We start from the raw sequence: 15,856 nt of genomic DNA on the forward strand, positions 1-15,856 counted from the left end.
AAACATGGTAAAACATAAAACATTAAAATCTTCCCTAAACAGGGCTGCCTTCAGATGTCTTCTAAAAGTCAGATAGTTGTTTATTTCCTTGACATCTGATGAGGACGGGTGCCACTACCGAGAAGGCCCTCTGTCTGGTTCACTGTAACCTCACTTCTCGCAGGGAGGGAATCGCCAGAAGGCCCTGGGAGCTGGACCTCAGTGTCAGGGCTGAATGATGGGGGTGGAGATGCTCCTTCAGGTATACTGGGCCGAGGCCGTTTAGGGCTTTAAAGGTCGGCACCAATACTTTGAGTTGTGCTCGGAAACGTACTGGGAGCCAATGCAGATCTTTCAGGCCCGGTGTTATACAGCCACCAGTCTAGCAGCAGACGGAGGATGTTGGTGAGGATTCTGATCTGGGCTGGGGCTGGGGAGAGGGTGAGGGTGAGTCAATGGCTTCTTCTCCCCACAGCACATTCCTGATTTAGAATCATGGAATTGTAGAGCTGGGAAGGGACCTTGAGGGTCATCTAGTCCAGCCCCCTGCAATGCAGGAATCTCAGCTCAAACATCCATGACAGATGGCATCTGCTTCTGCTTAAAAACCTCCAATGAAGGAGAGTCAAGCAGCTTCCAAGAAAGTCCATTCCACTGTCAAACAGATCTCAACTGTTGGAAGTCTCTTCCTAACGTTTAGTTGGAATCACCTTTATTGTAATTTTAACTCATAAATTCAATCCTCCCCCCCCTATTTGTTAAAACAAAACTCAACCACACAAAGACAGATGTTTGATGGTGGATTTCAGATTTCTTCTTATTAAACTTTATTAAAGGACATTCAACCACAGAAGCCTAGTTGCCTTCACGAAGTTAAAGGGGGCAGTAACCTCTTGGGCTGGATATAAAGCAAAGGAGCTGAATAGATCTGCAGACATGGCTGGCTGGAGAACCAGCCTTGGAGGAAGTGGAAGCCCACAGCCAACAGCAAGATCAGGAGCAAGGCCTTGGCTGATGCCCACAGCAAGCTACATGCGTCCCGGAGAGTTGGGCGCTGGGGACAGATGCAAGAGAATGACCTACAAGCAGAAACACAATAACAAAAGAAGACACCAAACTCCAAGTCAGCTGCAGATGATGGTTTGCTTCTCGGTGGTTCTGTCTTTGGGGAGCTCTTTTCCGCTAAGAAACACCTACATGTTGCAAGGGATTCTGAGCAGTGTTCTAAGTAAGGCACACAAACTGTTCACAAAGCATGCTGGTCAAGTCTACCACATGAATTGAGATTATACCCTTGAGCCCACCTAACACTCATTTGCGGGAGACAGTATTGCATGCGGTGCCGGATTTACGTATAAGCTAAACAAGCTATAGCTTAGGGCCCCACTTTCTTGGGCCCCCCCAAAAAAATTAAAGGGGAAAAAACCTGGATGTACATTTCCAAAATATAAGATAAAAAACAAATAAAATAAAACCCACATACAGCAACAGTGTTTTGTGTTGGACGCAGGTGGCGCTGTGGGTTAAACCACTGAGCCTAGGACTTGCCAATCAGAAGGTCGCGGTTCGAATCCCCATGACGGGGTGAGCTCCCGTTGCTCGGTCCCTGCTCCTGCCCACCTAGCAGTTCAAAAGCACGTCAAAGTGCAAGTAGATAAAAAGGTACCACTCCGGTGGGAAGGTAAATGGCGTTTCTGTGAGCTGCTCTGGTTTGCCAGAAGCGGCTTAGTCATGCTGGCCACATGACCCGGAAGCTGTACGCCGGCTCCCTCGGCCAATAAAGTGAGATGAAACCGCAACCCCAGAGTCGGCCACGACTGAACCTAATGGTCAGGGGTCCCTTTACCTTTTAGGCTCCTATGATGTAAGTCATGGGCCCTGCCTGCTAGCTGGCTCCCTAAAATATCACTTGTTTGCTCATTTCTGTATATAGGGTGCCTACCTTCTGCACAGATTGGTTGCAGGGCAACATGTGCAAATGGCTTTAGATACCTATTAGGTCGATAAATTACCATATAGCATATATTCAACACAAAAAACAGTGACAATTTGTTGTTGGCAAAGGACAGTTGATTATATAAAGCACCCCATTACCTTCAGTAACTTAGGGCCTCATCAAACCTAAATCCGGCCCTGATTGTATGGACAAAGTGTCTTCCAGGGGATCCTGCTTTTCAGTATCTTCTCTCTGAGAAACCCCTCATCTTTGCAAGAATGCTAATATTCCCTTAGACACAGCCTGAAAACCACCAACCGACCACATCAGCGCGCAATGTCTGTGCCTTCTCTTCTTCTCCTCACCCCGAAATTCTCACCCCGCTGTGTCCTCCCTTCTTTGTATGATATTCTCTGATAATCCATTTGATCACTTACCAGGAAGGGAGCTGCTCTTTGAAACTGATTCTGTTTAGTTCCAAACATGGAAGCCTTTTCTGGGAGAACAAAAAAAGGATATGTTGAGATTCAAGTGATTGGCTGAGCATGTGTACTGTAAAAAGCCCCTATATTCTGCTGTAGACCAAGAATGTCCCCTAGAGCATGGAATCTGGCACCCCTGCAGTGAACCACGGATGAGTTTTATTTCCAAATACATCAACATCTGGAGGACCATAGGCTTCCCACCACTGATCAATATTTTTGCACCTTCCTTTTGGCATCAAGGAGTCAGATAGGAAGAAATGTGGGAAGGAACACTGAAGGATTTGATTCGCTGCTACCTCAGTTGTGCTGCTTGAATTCTGAAGTTTCTGGGGTAGTAAGGCAGGGTTTATATGCTATCATTTCCCCGTTACATTCTGTCTGAACCCCAAGAATGGCACTGACTTGAGCCCATAAACATTTCACGTAAACCACAAAGGTCACGTCCCCTGACTCACATGCCCCCTGCACTTTGCGCATATAATTGGTGCCCCTCATACCATCTGGTCACATGCTCGTTCCTCTAAAAGAAAGCCCCCATTTGAGGTCCCCACTTGTTCTGAAAGTAGCTCTTTCTGGAATCTGAAACAGAACATAGTATTACATCTCCAAAAAGAAAAGTTTGTGAAAGAAGCAAAACAGAAGGCAGGAGAAGAAAGGACACTGCGGCGATGGCATGATATATTGTGGGCCCAAAACATAGTTACTTTGATTGTACTTCCTTCTTTCTCCCCTTTGATTCTGCTTGAACCCTAGGGAGAATGTTATGTTCATTTGTACATCCCCAATGCAGCATTTACCCAAGCTTCTGTCACTTGTGAAAAACATAGAAATAATTCTCTCTCTCTCTCTCTCTCTCTCTCTCTCTCTCTCTCTCTCCCCCTCCTCTCCCTCACACACACACTGTAGCAAACTTTAATACTAACCCCAAACACTTGCATTTTAAGAGAAAACACACAGGTAAGCCTGAAATACACCCAGGGATGTCTGTTTTTGCTCTACAATTTCCAGGCAGCTTATATTCTTAAAGTGGGACAAAACACTTCATCACATTCAACAACCTCTGGTGCCTGCAACTATTATTCCCGGATGGTGAGATTTGTGAGGGCCCTGTCCAAGGCCACTCAGGTGGGTTTGAACAGGCTTCTGTTATCATCATCATCATTTCATTTCATTACTGCTTTTTTATTTTTAGGGGGGGAATCAAAGTTGTTTACACCCCCCCTTAAACATCAAATAAAACAACCCAGAATACAAAATTACAGAAGAAAGACAGATATAAAGTATACATTCAAAGCTACATATTTAACAGGAAACTAAATTATCATCTTAAAGTTATTTCAAAATAAAACATTCCAGAGGAGGTCAACCACGGAATGCACATTTAATGTGGCAAAGTTAACAATATGTAGTGTGTGTGTGTGTGTGTGTGTGTGTGTGACACACAAAAGAAAACATTACTAAAGGAAATAATATTATTTATTTATTTATACCCTGCCCATCTGGCTGGGTTTCCCCAGCTACTCTGGGCAGCTCCCAATCAAATATTAAAAACACAATACAACATTAAACATTAAAAACTTCCCTAAACAGGGCTGCCTTCAGAAATCTTTGGACAGTAAGATGGTTGCTTATTGCCTTGACATCTGCTGGGAGGGCATTCTACAGGGCGGGTGTCACTACCGAGAAGGCCCTCATTTAAAACAGCATAATTAGCAAGAGAATAAAATATTATCATAAACATAGACCATGCTGGCTAAACAGTTCACTCATCTAGTCAGTCTGCCTCTCCAGTTCACCATAAGCAACCATTATTGCTTTAAACTTACAGTGCCATTTCCTGCTGAGCTTCCATCACACTGTCCTCCAAGAGGGTGATGTTTCTGTGCAGCTCCTTTGTTGTTGGAATTAAGAGAGACAGAAACAAAAAAAGCAACACCTGTTTTTTAGACATTAGAAATCTCCGTTCTCTGAATCCCAGTTCAGTCAGGCTGCAGGCTCAATTATCAGCCGTGAACTGGAGGAGACAGGAGAATTTGAGTACTATATTATATGTTATGGTTTTGGGGACGAGGATTAATGATATTTCCTAGTCCAATGATTTGGCCTGTAAAAAAAGTTCAGGATTTCCCAAGAATATGGGAACTAATTTGGAACTACTTTGAACTTGCCAGGGCATGTCCAAGCTTTATGAGGAACAGCTGAGGGAACTGGGTACGTTTAGCCTGGTAAGGAGGAGACTGAGAGGAGATATGATAGCCAGTGGTGGCGCAGAGGAGATATGAGAGGAGATATGATAGCCGTATGGGCGGCACAGCCCATATGGACTGCGCATGCGCCAGACTAAACGTCTTTCCTTCTGCAGTGTTGGATGGCAGGTTGAGAGGAGTTCCCCACCAGGGCAGACTTTGCTCATGTGATCAAGACATCGATTCCATAAAACATATTTTGCTGCACTGTGCGAAATATGAGCAAGCCAGTGCTGAACTGATATTACCCTTGCTGGTACCTTTCCCAGGAAAATCAGAGGCTCACTATGTCAGGTTCCTATTGGAAGACTGGATAAACGCTAGAACATTAGCAGTGGCGAAGTTTTTATCGGTGATTGCAAGAACCAATGATCCCTATCTTTAAGTCTGAATAAAATGCTTGTTTAACCTGGAGGTAGGCTGTCTGAATTGTGCATTGCTTTGTAACAATTTGTTGGGTCTCTGGACCATAATAAAGATTGATATGGTTGATATTATCTCATGCTTCAGGAACTTCAGGAAGAACTTTCCAACAGTAAGAGCTGTTTGACATTGGATCAGACTCCCTCGGGAGGTGGTGGACTCTCCTTCCTTGGGGGTTTTTAAGCAGAGGTTGGGTGGACATCTGTCAGGGGTGTTTTAGTTGAGATTCCTGCATTGCAGGGAAATGGACTAGATGAGCCTTGGGCCTCTTCCAACTCTACGATTCTATTAATCCATGATTCTCTGGGATGGTTGGGACATACCTGGCTCTTCAGAGACAATCCGTGAATGGTGCTGCTGAGTTTCTCAATCTGGTGCTGTCTCTGAAACACCCATAACAAAACAGAACACTTTTGTTCAGGTTCCACCCACAACAACAAAGTTTCCTCAACTCCTAACATTCCTCCTAGCCTGAAATACTAAATCAGTCTTACTAGTGATGATATGGGGTCTGGAAAAATATGATATTATTCATCTCTGTATGTTCAAAATTACACCCTCTTTTATGTACTTAAGTACTATGAAAAAAACAGTCTGTTTCCAGCCTTAGATGCTGCCTTCAAGTTGCGCTTCCTTTGCAACACATTCCTACAAATAAATTGTAAGAGCCGTTGTCCAAGCCATGGTAGCAGTTAAGAGATCCTGAGAGCAGTTTGTGGAGTTGAGCCTTGCTTCAACATTAAGTCCTTCCTTGAGCCAAAGAGACAAAGTTGCCTTAACTTACCACTGGGAACATGTGTATATCGAAAGCTCAAATACATCTGAGTTTACCTGTCTAATCCTGTCGTTCTTTGCCTGCCACTTGGCCTCCCATTCAGACAAGTGCCTCTGTGGAGTAAGGTTTTAAAAAAGAGAACATTCTTGCATTAGCAGCCTTGTCATTCAGACACAAATGCACAGCCACTTACCATCTGAGCTGTTCTCTATTCCTTTAGATCAGAGGTAGCCAGGTGCAAAGGTCAGGAAATATGGAAGGAGTGTGGTGCAATGCGTCAGTGCATCTAACTGTTAACCAGAAGACTGGTGGTTCAAGCCCAAACAGGGATGGCTGTGGGCAGGATTCCTACAATTCTATTCTCTGACCATCTGGAGGGCATAGGACTGGCTACCCCTGCCTTTGGGTCCTATTTCTGTCTCAGCCAAGTTGGCATGCAACCCTGGAAACCTCCTTTCAATTTCTCACCCTCTGAGCAAGTTGGGAGCAAAGTCCTGTGCTCCAAAAGCAGAAAGCACACCCTCAAGCATGTCACCAACAAAAGCAGGAATACCTTTGTTAACTTCTAATGCCTCCATTCTCCAAACTAATATCCCAAAGTATGTTACTATCAACACATTCCAGAATGCTCCTCCTAGCTATAGCAGATCGAAAGCACACCAGTGCAAGTAGATAAATAGGTACCACTGCAGCGGGAAGGTAAACTATCCTATCGGAATGAGTACTTCGCTTCTAGGTTCTATCGTTTTTCCTGGGTTTGCCTTGTTTGTTTTTCTTACAGTTCAGGGTCAGGGGTGAGGAACCTGTATCTCTCCAGGTGTTACTGGACTATGCCTCCCATCATCTTAACTATTGGCCATGCTGGATGTGGCCAATGAGGGTTTGAGTCCATCAACATCTGGATGTCGGCAGGTTCTCCATCTGCCTTATGTATTGATATAGAGCCATCAGCTGGTCCTTATACAAAGACATACAAAGAATGTGACCTTCACCTTCAGCTCAATGCCTTCTGTTCTCAGCTCCTTTAGGATATCCTTGTTGGACTTCTCCTCCAACTGTTGCTTGAAGACCTTTGTGTAACGATAGTCAAGTCAAAGTTGATTTCTTTACAATATGCAAGTCAATTATAGTAAGAACAAAAGATTTCATGATTGGGCACATGAAGGGAAGCAGTTCTGAGAAGCGCGCTTAAGGAACTGAAACCTAGGACAGCAATCATTTTGAGACAATTTGCAGTTAAAACCTGCACAGTGTTAAGTAGAGTTGGTCCCTTTGCCCCACCAATAAAACATTTGAGGGGGCTGGGGGCCCTCAAAGCTGATGGGCATTGCCTGATGGGCCTGGATTAAGGTTAAACCCATGTCTTTGGCATGCTAGTTTTCTACTTGCAATTAGGTTTTGGTTCTTTGCTGGCTAGGTCACCACTCAAACATGTGAATTCCTCACTTGCAGAGTGAAGTGGCGCCATCTAGGAAAAGTTTAATGACTTGATCCTGCTGCACGGACAACCAAGACCTTCAGGAAGACGGATGGAACCTATGCTGGTTGGTCCCAGCTAAATTTGCCGCATCAAACAGCTCTCACCTTTTTTTCCAGTTCTTTAACAGTCTCAGCCATTCTCTGATTTTCCTTCTGCTGTAATTTAGAGAAGAGATGGAAAGATCTAACTAAGTCTTGCTTCCCAGAGACAGATCAGACTGAGTTCTGTAGTCTGCTCTATTCACACAAACCTGCACAGATTTTCCTCTTTCCCTTTCAGATTATGGGAAGGGAAGGACTCTTAATCTCAGGGTCATGGGTTCGAATCAAGCCCCACTTTGGACAAAAGATTCCTGTACTGAAGGGGGTTAGACTAAATGAACTTCCAACACTACAGTTCTATAATTCTATGTCAATTCTTTCCCCCTCCTGCCACACCCCACCCTGCACCATACATTTTAAAGTACTATGATACTACAGTGGTACCTCAGGTTAAGTACTTAATTTGTTCTGGAGGTCCGTTCTTAACCTGAAACTGTTCTTAACCTGAAGCATCACTTTAGCTAATGGGGCCTCCTGCTGCCGCCGCGCCGCCAGAGCCTGATTTCTGTTCTTATCCTGAAGCAAAGTTCTTAACCTGAAGCACTATTTCTGGGTTAGCGGAGTCTGTAACCTGAGGCGTATGTAAACTGAGGCGTATGTAACCTGAGGTACCACTGTACTTTAAACAGTTGTGGCTTGTCCCAAGAATCCTGGGAACTGTAGTTTGTTAAGGGTACTTAAAAGTTGTTAGGAGATCCCTATTTCCCCTCCCAGAGTGGTTTAACAGCCTATCCCTCTTCCCAGGGAACACTGGGAATTATAGTTTTGTGTGGGAAATAGGGGTCTTCTAACAACTCTCAGCATCCTTCACAAACTATAGTTCCCAGCAAAGGCTTAGCCAAGGGGGGGGGCAGCTGCCCCCATCAAGTAAAACAATAGAAATACTTAACTGACCAATCACGCTGGTTCGGGCCCCCAAAAAAGTCCTGCCCCCCTAACCAAGTCCTGCTCCCCTCACAAAAATCCTAGCTATGCCCATGGTCCCCAGTATTTTTTTGGGGGGGGGAGTCATGACTGTTAAAGGGGTACTTTAAATTTATGGTACAGATGTGATATCAAAGTAAATGTGTATTATCGCATGACATTATCTATTTGAAGCTGTATGTGCCTTGTTGTTTTGTTTTTGCTATACATACTCATTAGTTGGAGCGAATGTCTTATATTTTACCCCTGAACATGATCAGAATTTATACAGTATAGCACTTCTGTTTCATGTACAACATTTTGTTATCCTTCAACAATACTATAAAGTAAGTAGAAGTATTCTGCAGATATGGGGACCTAGGCTTAAAATGTCTTCTCTAGGGCAAAGTATTAAGTTCAAGTAACTACTTAATTCATTCCAAAGGTCCGATCTTAACCTGAAACTGTTCTTAACTTGAGGTACCACTTTAGCTGATGAAGCCTCCCACTGCCACACAATTTCCGTTCTCATCCTGGTAAAGTTCTCAACCCGAGGTACTACTTCCGGGTTAGCGGAGTTTGTAACCTGCAGCGTCTGTAACCTGAGGTGTCTGTAACCTCAGGTACCTTATTTCCTCATTTTAGCAGAGCACTAGCTTAGCATACAGAGTTCCAAATTTAGTCCTCCAATGTCTTCAGGCAGAGTTAGGAAAGACTTCCCCCCTCAGGCCTGAAGAGCCATTGCTGGTCAGCACCAACAGTTCTGAGCTAGGTAGACTGGGCACAAGGCAACTTCCAGTGTCTCCATCATGTTGCACCAGCTCAGGAGAAAGAAAGCAATTTTTAAAATAAATTGGGTGGTTATTAACACTGAACTCTGTTAGCATCATCATAGATAGATAGATAGATAGATAGATAGATAGATAGATAGATAGATAGATAGATATTCGGCTATAAGCCCACAAGGTAAAACCAATCAATAAATAAAATAGCATTTTACATTCTAAAATATCAACTAAAATATTTCAACGCATAATCTCCTTCACATTACATACAATCCCTAGATGTACCGTATTGTGGCCTTGAAGATAAAGATGGTGCATAGAGTTTACTAGATTTTAATAGTCATGCAGCATTCCATGAAGTCTTTTATATGAAAGAACTGAAATCAGGAATCTGGCAACCTGTAATGTTCTATAAGAGTCAATGTCCTGGAGTAGATAGGCTAGATGTAATTCAGGTGGTTTAGCAACAGTTTCCAAAATGATTGAACTCAGAATCCTTGATCGGGGAACAATATATAAATGACAATTAAACAAGATATGATAAAGGGATTCTATTGATTTGTTGTCACATGCGCATAAAACAGAGGTTTTACCATTAGAAAATCTATTGCTCAGCACATTTGAGGGGAACACATTAAATCTGGCTCTAACAAATGCGAATCTATGCGATGCAACCGATAAGGTAGACAGATATCGCGGTATCTGGGACATAGATGTAATGCCCTGATTTATCGGGGAACATGTACCTCCACCTGTAGTAAGATTTTGTTGCAAATCAACCTCCTCCAATCTTTGTTTGATGACCTTTTAAGCTGTAATTAGATCTATATTTAGTGTATCAGAAGGAGAGATTCCATAAGACAACAGTTTGGAATGCATTTTTGTTGCCCATGGGCTGGTAAATTCATCTCTCCAAAGGCACTGAATAAGATGGTAATTAGGCAATTTATGCCAAAGGGACAGCCAATAATTAAAGGCATGTCTCCACATCAGAATCTCGTAATCATAGAAATCTATTGGGTGAGATTTGCTTTTATAAACCCCATCAGTTCAGTGAGTCATGCCCCCTCAAAATTGGCTTAGGAGGGAGAAGGAGTTGGGGGCACGACGACCGCACAACAGTACAGTATGCAGAGGGAGGGAAGGAATCCTTTAATCTTGCACAGATGGAAGGTTCCTCTTACCCAGAGGCTGAATTCCAAATGCTAGTTTTGTTTTTGTATGTAAGAATTCAGATAAGGAGCCGGGGAAATGTGCAAAATAGAAAACATCATCTCTGGACCCAGGAAGAAGCAGAAGCTATGAGCTAAGAAGCGAAACATAGAAAACAACAGTATATAATAATGTCTGTTGCGATAATATTTCAAAATAAAGTGCTGTCACTTTTAAGTACTGTTTAAAACACTGGACTTCAAAAGCTTTAACTGTTGATTCTAAAACACGGATTCCCCAATTGCGGTCTGCAGACCAGTTTCGTTCAGGTGGCATGCTGTAAAAATATAATTAAAATCACACAGCATCTAGCACAGTGCATTATCGCTGTTACAATAGGCAGAAAAAATAATTTAGTGATCTGCCAAGACCCTCAGCAATTTTCAAGTGGTCAGTGAAGGGAAAAGTCTGAGATCTACCACTGGGGGCCTTTTTTGACTGGAAGGAGGCTTATAAACAACAGTGACACAACACAAGGGAACAAGATTGTTTTATCCCCCCCCCCCCTTACATCCCTCAGGCAAACACACTGGGAAAAGGCAAGAAGCTGTCCTGATTAAATTGTGGGTGTTTTTTGTTAAATTCATTACATGGAACAAAGGGCCTTTCCAGAAGGAGAAGCACCACTAGAACTTGGGCTGGCCTAAGAGGAATAAAATAAGAATGCCACAGACAGGGTGAAGATAATATTGTTAAGGCTTGGCTTGCTTATCTATGGTGTTGATGGCCCTCCTTTGTTCATAGAACTCAGTGCTGGCTGGCACTTTCCCACAGGCCTGCCTTCAGTTCTGTGCAATGAGAAGAGAGAGCAGCAGAGGCCTTGGAGTTACCCAACAGCAGTTAGCTCCTGAATAGACACACCCCTGATAGCCAGGTGCTATCGTGAGAGGTATTGAATTACACCAATCGCTCCTGAAGTAGGCATTTAGACTAAATCAGCATATGGAAATTGGTCCTTATCTTTACTCTTTCCCCCTGATGTTCCCTGAAGTCACCCTCTTCAAAGCAGGATGGGTGGTGCTGACTTTCAATGGCGGACACTACAGAACAGATGGAGTGTGATTGCTTGCCTTAAGGCAGAAAATGGGATTTCTGTGCTAAAAGACTGACATTCTATACAGCTAAGGCAGAGGTTTTCAACCTTTCTGAGTCCAGGGTTCCCTTGAACAACTACATTTTTTCTGTGGCACCCCTGTGGGGCTCAGGAGCCCAGTTATGCTACCCCATGGGTAGGCAAACAAAGGCCCAGGGGCCGGATCCAGTCCAATCACCTTCTAAATCCAGCCCACGGACGGTCCGGGAATCAGCATGTTTTTACATGAGTAGAATGTGTCCTTTTATTTAAAATGCATCTCTATGTTATTTGTGGGGTCTGCCTGGTGTTTTTACATGAGTAGAATGTGTGCTTTTATTTAAAATGCATCTCTGGGTTATTTGTGGGGCATAGGAATTCGTTCATTTTTTCCCCAAAATATAGTCCGGCTCCCCACAAGGTCTGAGGGACAGTGGACCGGCCCCCTGCTGAAAAAGTTTGCTGACCCCTTGCCTGCAGAGCTGGCAGCCTCTCACTCTTTTTCAAACACTCTCCTTTGTGGAGTGTTCCTTCAGCTCCTCTCCTCTCTCCTTGGGAGTCCTCTGGGCTGCTACTTCTGTCCTCCATCCCCACCCCAAAAAGAGGTGCCTCCTCACACTGCCCCACAGGGGCCTGAGACTTGTCTGCCCATTCCCAACAGCAAGGGCTGGTGGACTGGCTGGCTGGGCTCCCTTGCCCACTTGCTTGCTTACTCCAAGACCACCTCAGCTCCTGGCAACCAGCACCCCCTGGCCAGCCCCAGAGGCGCCATTTGTCTGAGGAGCATGTAGCCAGGTCTGCTGCACCAAACAGCTCTGCAAGGCTTTGGGAGACAGAGATGTGAGAGGACACCAGAGGGGAAGGAAAGAGGGACAGAGGCCAGTGTTGCCCACAGCACCCCTGACCATCATTCTAGGCACCCCAGGGTGCCACGGCACACTGGTTGAAAACCACTGAGTTAAAGGGATGCAACATCCATCCAATTCATCCATGGGACCATTCCAGTGGCACCTTCTCCCCCCAGGAAAAAATTGCAGGGAGTGCCTAAAGCTTCATGCCACAAAGCCAGTCCCCACACCTCTTTCTTTCCATGAAGCAATGACTGTACAAACGTCTACCAAAGAGTCGGGGGGCGGGGAGAGAATAAAGGAGTCCCAAAGATTCCCTGCAAGCGTCTCACTTGCTTGTGGATGCGCAGTTGGCGTTGACGGCTTCGGTTCTGGAACTCCCTCAGGGCGTCCTGGGCTTCCTCCAACTCCTCTTGCAGTGCCCGGGTCTTCTTCTCCAGGGGTTCAAAACTGCAGAGGGGGAGAGTCAGCTGTATCCCCCAGGATCGAGTGCACCAGGACCTTGCAAGAAGGTCTTCCCTTACTCAGTAAGGCCCTAGCCTCCCTGCCAGAGACTCCTGTCTCTTTCACTTGTTGTCTGCCTAAAATATGTTCTGTTACCCCAAGCATCTACTTGACACAATCCAAGAGATATATTCCAGCATCCTTTGTAACAGTGCATCTCTTTTTCAACTCAGTGCAACAATGGGGAAATGGCTGAAAAATCTACTGACACAGGGGTGTAGTGTGCAGAGTGCCCTGGAGCCGTGGCCCCTAGTACACAATTTTTGAAGGGGTGCGAATCAGGCAACCGGCAACCAGCGCTACACTACTGTATTGATACCAGCCAAAGGAATAGTTGCTGCTGCTTCCTGCGAAGGTTGGCTAATGTTCAGGCACCAAACAGCCTAAAAAACCAAACTGGAAATAAAACACACCCTTCGTAAGCAAATCTAGAGCAGCCACGGACAGTGCTCATAAATTGCATTTATCCTGTTATTTACACCCAGGCAGCGAATGTGTTTAATCCTGCTACTAGCCGCCTTCTGTCCCCATAATTGTACTCACCCCACTCCACCCCCCAGATGAAATCTCTCATGAAAGATCTGGAGGGGCTGTTTAGAGGATCACTACAATTAGGGCCCATTAGCGTTTTCATCTCCATTTTGCAAATTGCAGATTGTACTTGATGGCCACTAGTTTAGATGGCTTTTTAAAAGGAGATTGGGCCAATTCCTGGAGGATGAGTCCATCAATGACTACAGGTCGCGATGGCTATAGGCACCTTCTTGATTCAGAGGCCTTATGCCATGGGATCCCCATTTCTGCGGCCTAACAGAAGGAGAACTTGATTGTCCTCTTGCCCTTGTGGGCTTCCCACCAGCATGTGGTTGGTCACTGTGAGAACTAGGATGCTGGACTTAATGGGCTGATCTCACTGGGGGTCTTATGTCTTTTGCATCCCTAGTTTTGGGTGCCCGCTCTGAGAGCCTCTCACCTCTTGGCCTGCAGCAAGGAGCAGAGCTGGGCCTGATGTCCCAAGAGTGCCTCATATTGGTTCTGCCAGACTTCACCATGTGCAAGTTCTTCGTGGATCCACTCCTGCAGCCAAGCGTTCTCTTCCTCAAAGTTTCTGGGTTTAGATAGGGAGAGACTAAGTGAGGACTGAGTGGTTGATGGAAGAACCATTGTAGAATCCCCGAAGATGGCAAAAGTGATGGCTCCTCAACTTCAACTCATGCCTAAAGACAGACAACTAATGGCTGTCCATCCATTTTTGTATAGAAGAATCTGGTGCAATTGGCCAACAGAAAATATGAAAGCAGAGTAGGGGATATTACATTATGTACCTCCATTATTCTTGTTAGTCTGTTTTATTTCATACTGTGCTGTTGCTGAGGCTACAGAAGCAAGGGAATGACTGGCATGATATTGTGGGGAAAGGCCAGGAAACTTATCCCTTTCCCCTCAGCCATTTTTGTCCCCCAAACAAAAATCGCTCCCCACATCCGAAACTGCTTGCATAGGAGCAGGCTGTAAATCTACCCTCTTAAAAACTGAATTTGTTGCTTCCTTTTCCTACCCTAAGATAAGGTGGAAAAAAAAGTTCTTCCCCAACTCAGAAAGTCGTGGACTCTGCTTCACTGAAGGTTGTTTTGACAGAGGTTGGGTGACCTTTTGCCAGCGATTCTTTAGCTGTGATTTGTCCATTGCAGGGGGTTGGACCAGATGACCCATGGGGTCCCTTCCAACTCTATAATTCTATGATTCTGTGTTTCTAGCTGTCTCTTACCCTGCTCTACCCAACTGAGTGTTTTATATTGTGATTTAACTCTGTTAAATGCATTCAGTTGGCCCTACCCTCCAAAACTATTGATGGAGAAGTTGACCCTTCATTAATAAGAACTCTCTCTGCACCCATTCTCTGAACAATGATTTTGAACCACTAGTCCTGTACTAGTCAGATGTTGTTCATGTCTTTATCCCTTTTGTGGTTGGGTGGTTTAAAAACAAATAAATAGCAGGGGTAAGGTTTAGACTATTTGCCCTTGTTTGAACTTATCCCTCCCCTCAGCTCCCGCCGCCATGTTTGCTGTATGTAATGGAAAGGAAATTACTGCAGCCTAATTCACATCAGGACGATGGTGGGCTGTGGTGGGACAAAGTGTAAAAAAGACCCTTCCGTACACTGCAGCCCCAGTCTGGTTCAGTCTGCACAAGGGCTAAAGGAGTGGATCACATCTCATTTACCCCTCAATGTTCTACATTTGTTTATCTGCTTTCTAGCACACACTTGCAATATTGGGCCACACATTGCTCACTGTCAGCTTCTCAAGCCACAAACTGAAAGCTGTAGGAAACGTACCCTCTTTGCTTCAGTTTGTTGTCTTGACTTGGTGCCACATCCATGATGCTCAATTCCTCAGTTGGTCACTTTCTTTTCTAGAGAAAAAAATCAACACATGTGCCAGCATGGACTTTTGGAGAGACCGGCTGTTTTGGATGGGGAGGGGGGAAGAAGTTGAAAAGGAAGAGGGAAAATTTCCGCCACAGCACCCCCAAGGATGGAAATACAAAAAACAAAATAAAAAAATAGAGGACCACAAAAATACCACATCCATTCCTGCAAGTTAGTTATAGAAGAAACAACAAGGCACTTACTTCTGGCAAATAGGAGCCAGTCTGAACTAAATTGGGGCATCAATTTATTGCCAACATGCAGTCCAGCTGAACAGATCTTCTGAGATTCATCACGGAGCTCTGGTTGCCATCACATAGCCACAGGTTGCTTAGCAACCACCTGAACTCAGACACTCTGGCCTTGAATACATCTGCTACTTGGTGTCCTACTATGATTAAGTTTATTTAAAAGTTTCTTGGCAATCCCATCTGCGGACCCCAAATTCATAAGACCTGTACACAGGCATTCTTGAAAGGTATTATTGGTGGTTTACAGAGTTGTGGAATTTCTTCCTCTTTTGAGAGATTCAACCTTTTGCATCTGAGCCAGCTTTCCCATTTGATCTGCTACCGTCGTTTTCTTAACAGATCTTTAATCATTTTGGGTTTTGTACAATTAAAGTGTGTTAAAAGTACCTGGAAATTATGGTTTGGGGGATTGATTATGATAT

General features: G+C 44.5%; 1 protein-coding gene across 1 annotated transcript; it reads right to left on the reverse strand.

Annotated features, from left to right (window-relative positions):
• Positions 1 to 770: 770 nt before the first annotated feature.
• LOC309360099 (uncharacterized protein) lies at positions 771 to 15,534 on the reverse strand. The gene is made up of 12 exons (XM_081894682.1): positions 15,387 to 15,534; positions 15,091 to 15,167; positions 13,723 to 13,857; positions 12,578 to 12,695; positions 7,429 to 7,479; positions 6,837 to 6,914; positions 5,901 to 5,957; positions 5,393 to 5,452; positions 4,227 to 4,291; positions 2,898 to 2,979; positions 2,353 to 2,411; positions 771 to 1,058 (listed from the first exon to the last, which is right to left on the reverse strand). Exons 2-12 carry the CDS (start codon positions 15,132 to 15,134, stop codon positions 845 to 847), a joined length of 963 nt encoding a protein of 320 aa, XP_081750808.1. The 5' UTR covers positions 15,135 to 15,167; positions 15,387 to 15,534; the 3' UTR covers positions 771 to 844.
• Positions 15,535 to 15,856: the final 322 nt, after the last annotated feature.

The sequence above is a fragment of the Podarcis melisellensis genome (genome assembly GCF_964234715.1).
Source record: "Podarcis melisellensis genome assembly, chromosome: 17".
Classification (NCBI taxonomy): domain Eukaryota; kingdom Metazoa; phylum Chordata; class Lepidosauria; order Squamata; family Lacertidae; genus Podarcis; species Podarcis melisellensis.

Coding starts and splice junctions, on each gene's coding strand:
- LOC309360099 (XM_081894682.1), bottom strand. CDS start 15,134: ATGGATGTGGCACCAAGTCAAGACAACAAACTGAAGCAAAGAGG. Junction 7,480..12,577: donor AACTGCGCATCCACAAGCAA/GTGAGACGCTTG, acceptor TCTAAATTACAG/CAGAAGGAAAATCAGAGAAT. Junction 5,453..5,900: donor AGAACGACAGGATTAGACAG/GTAAACTCAGAT, acceptor TGGGTGTTTCAG/AGACAGCACCAGATTGAGAA.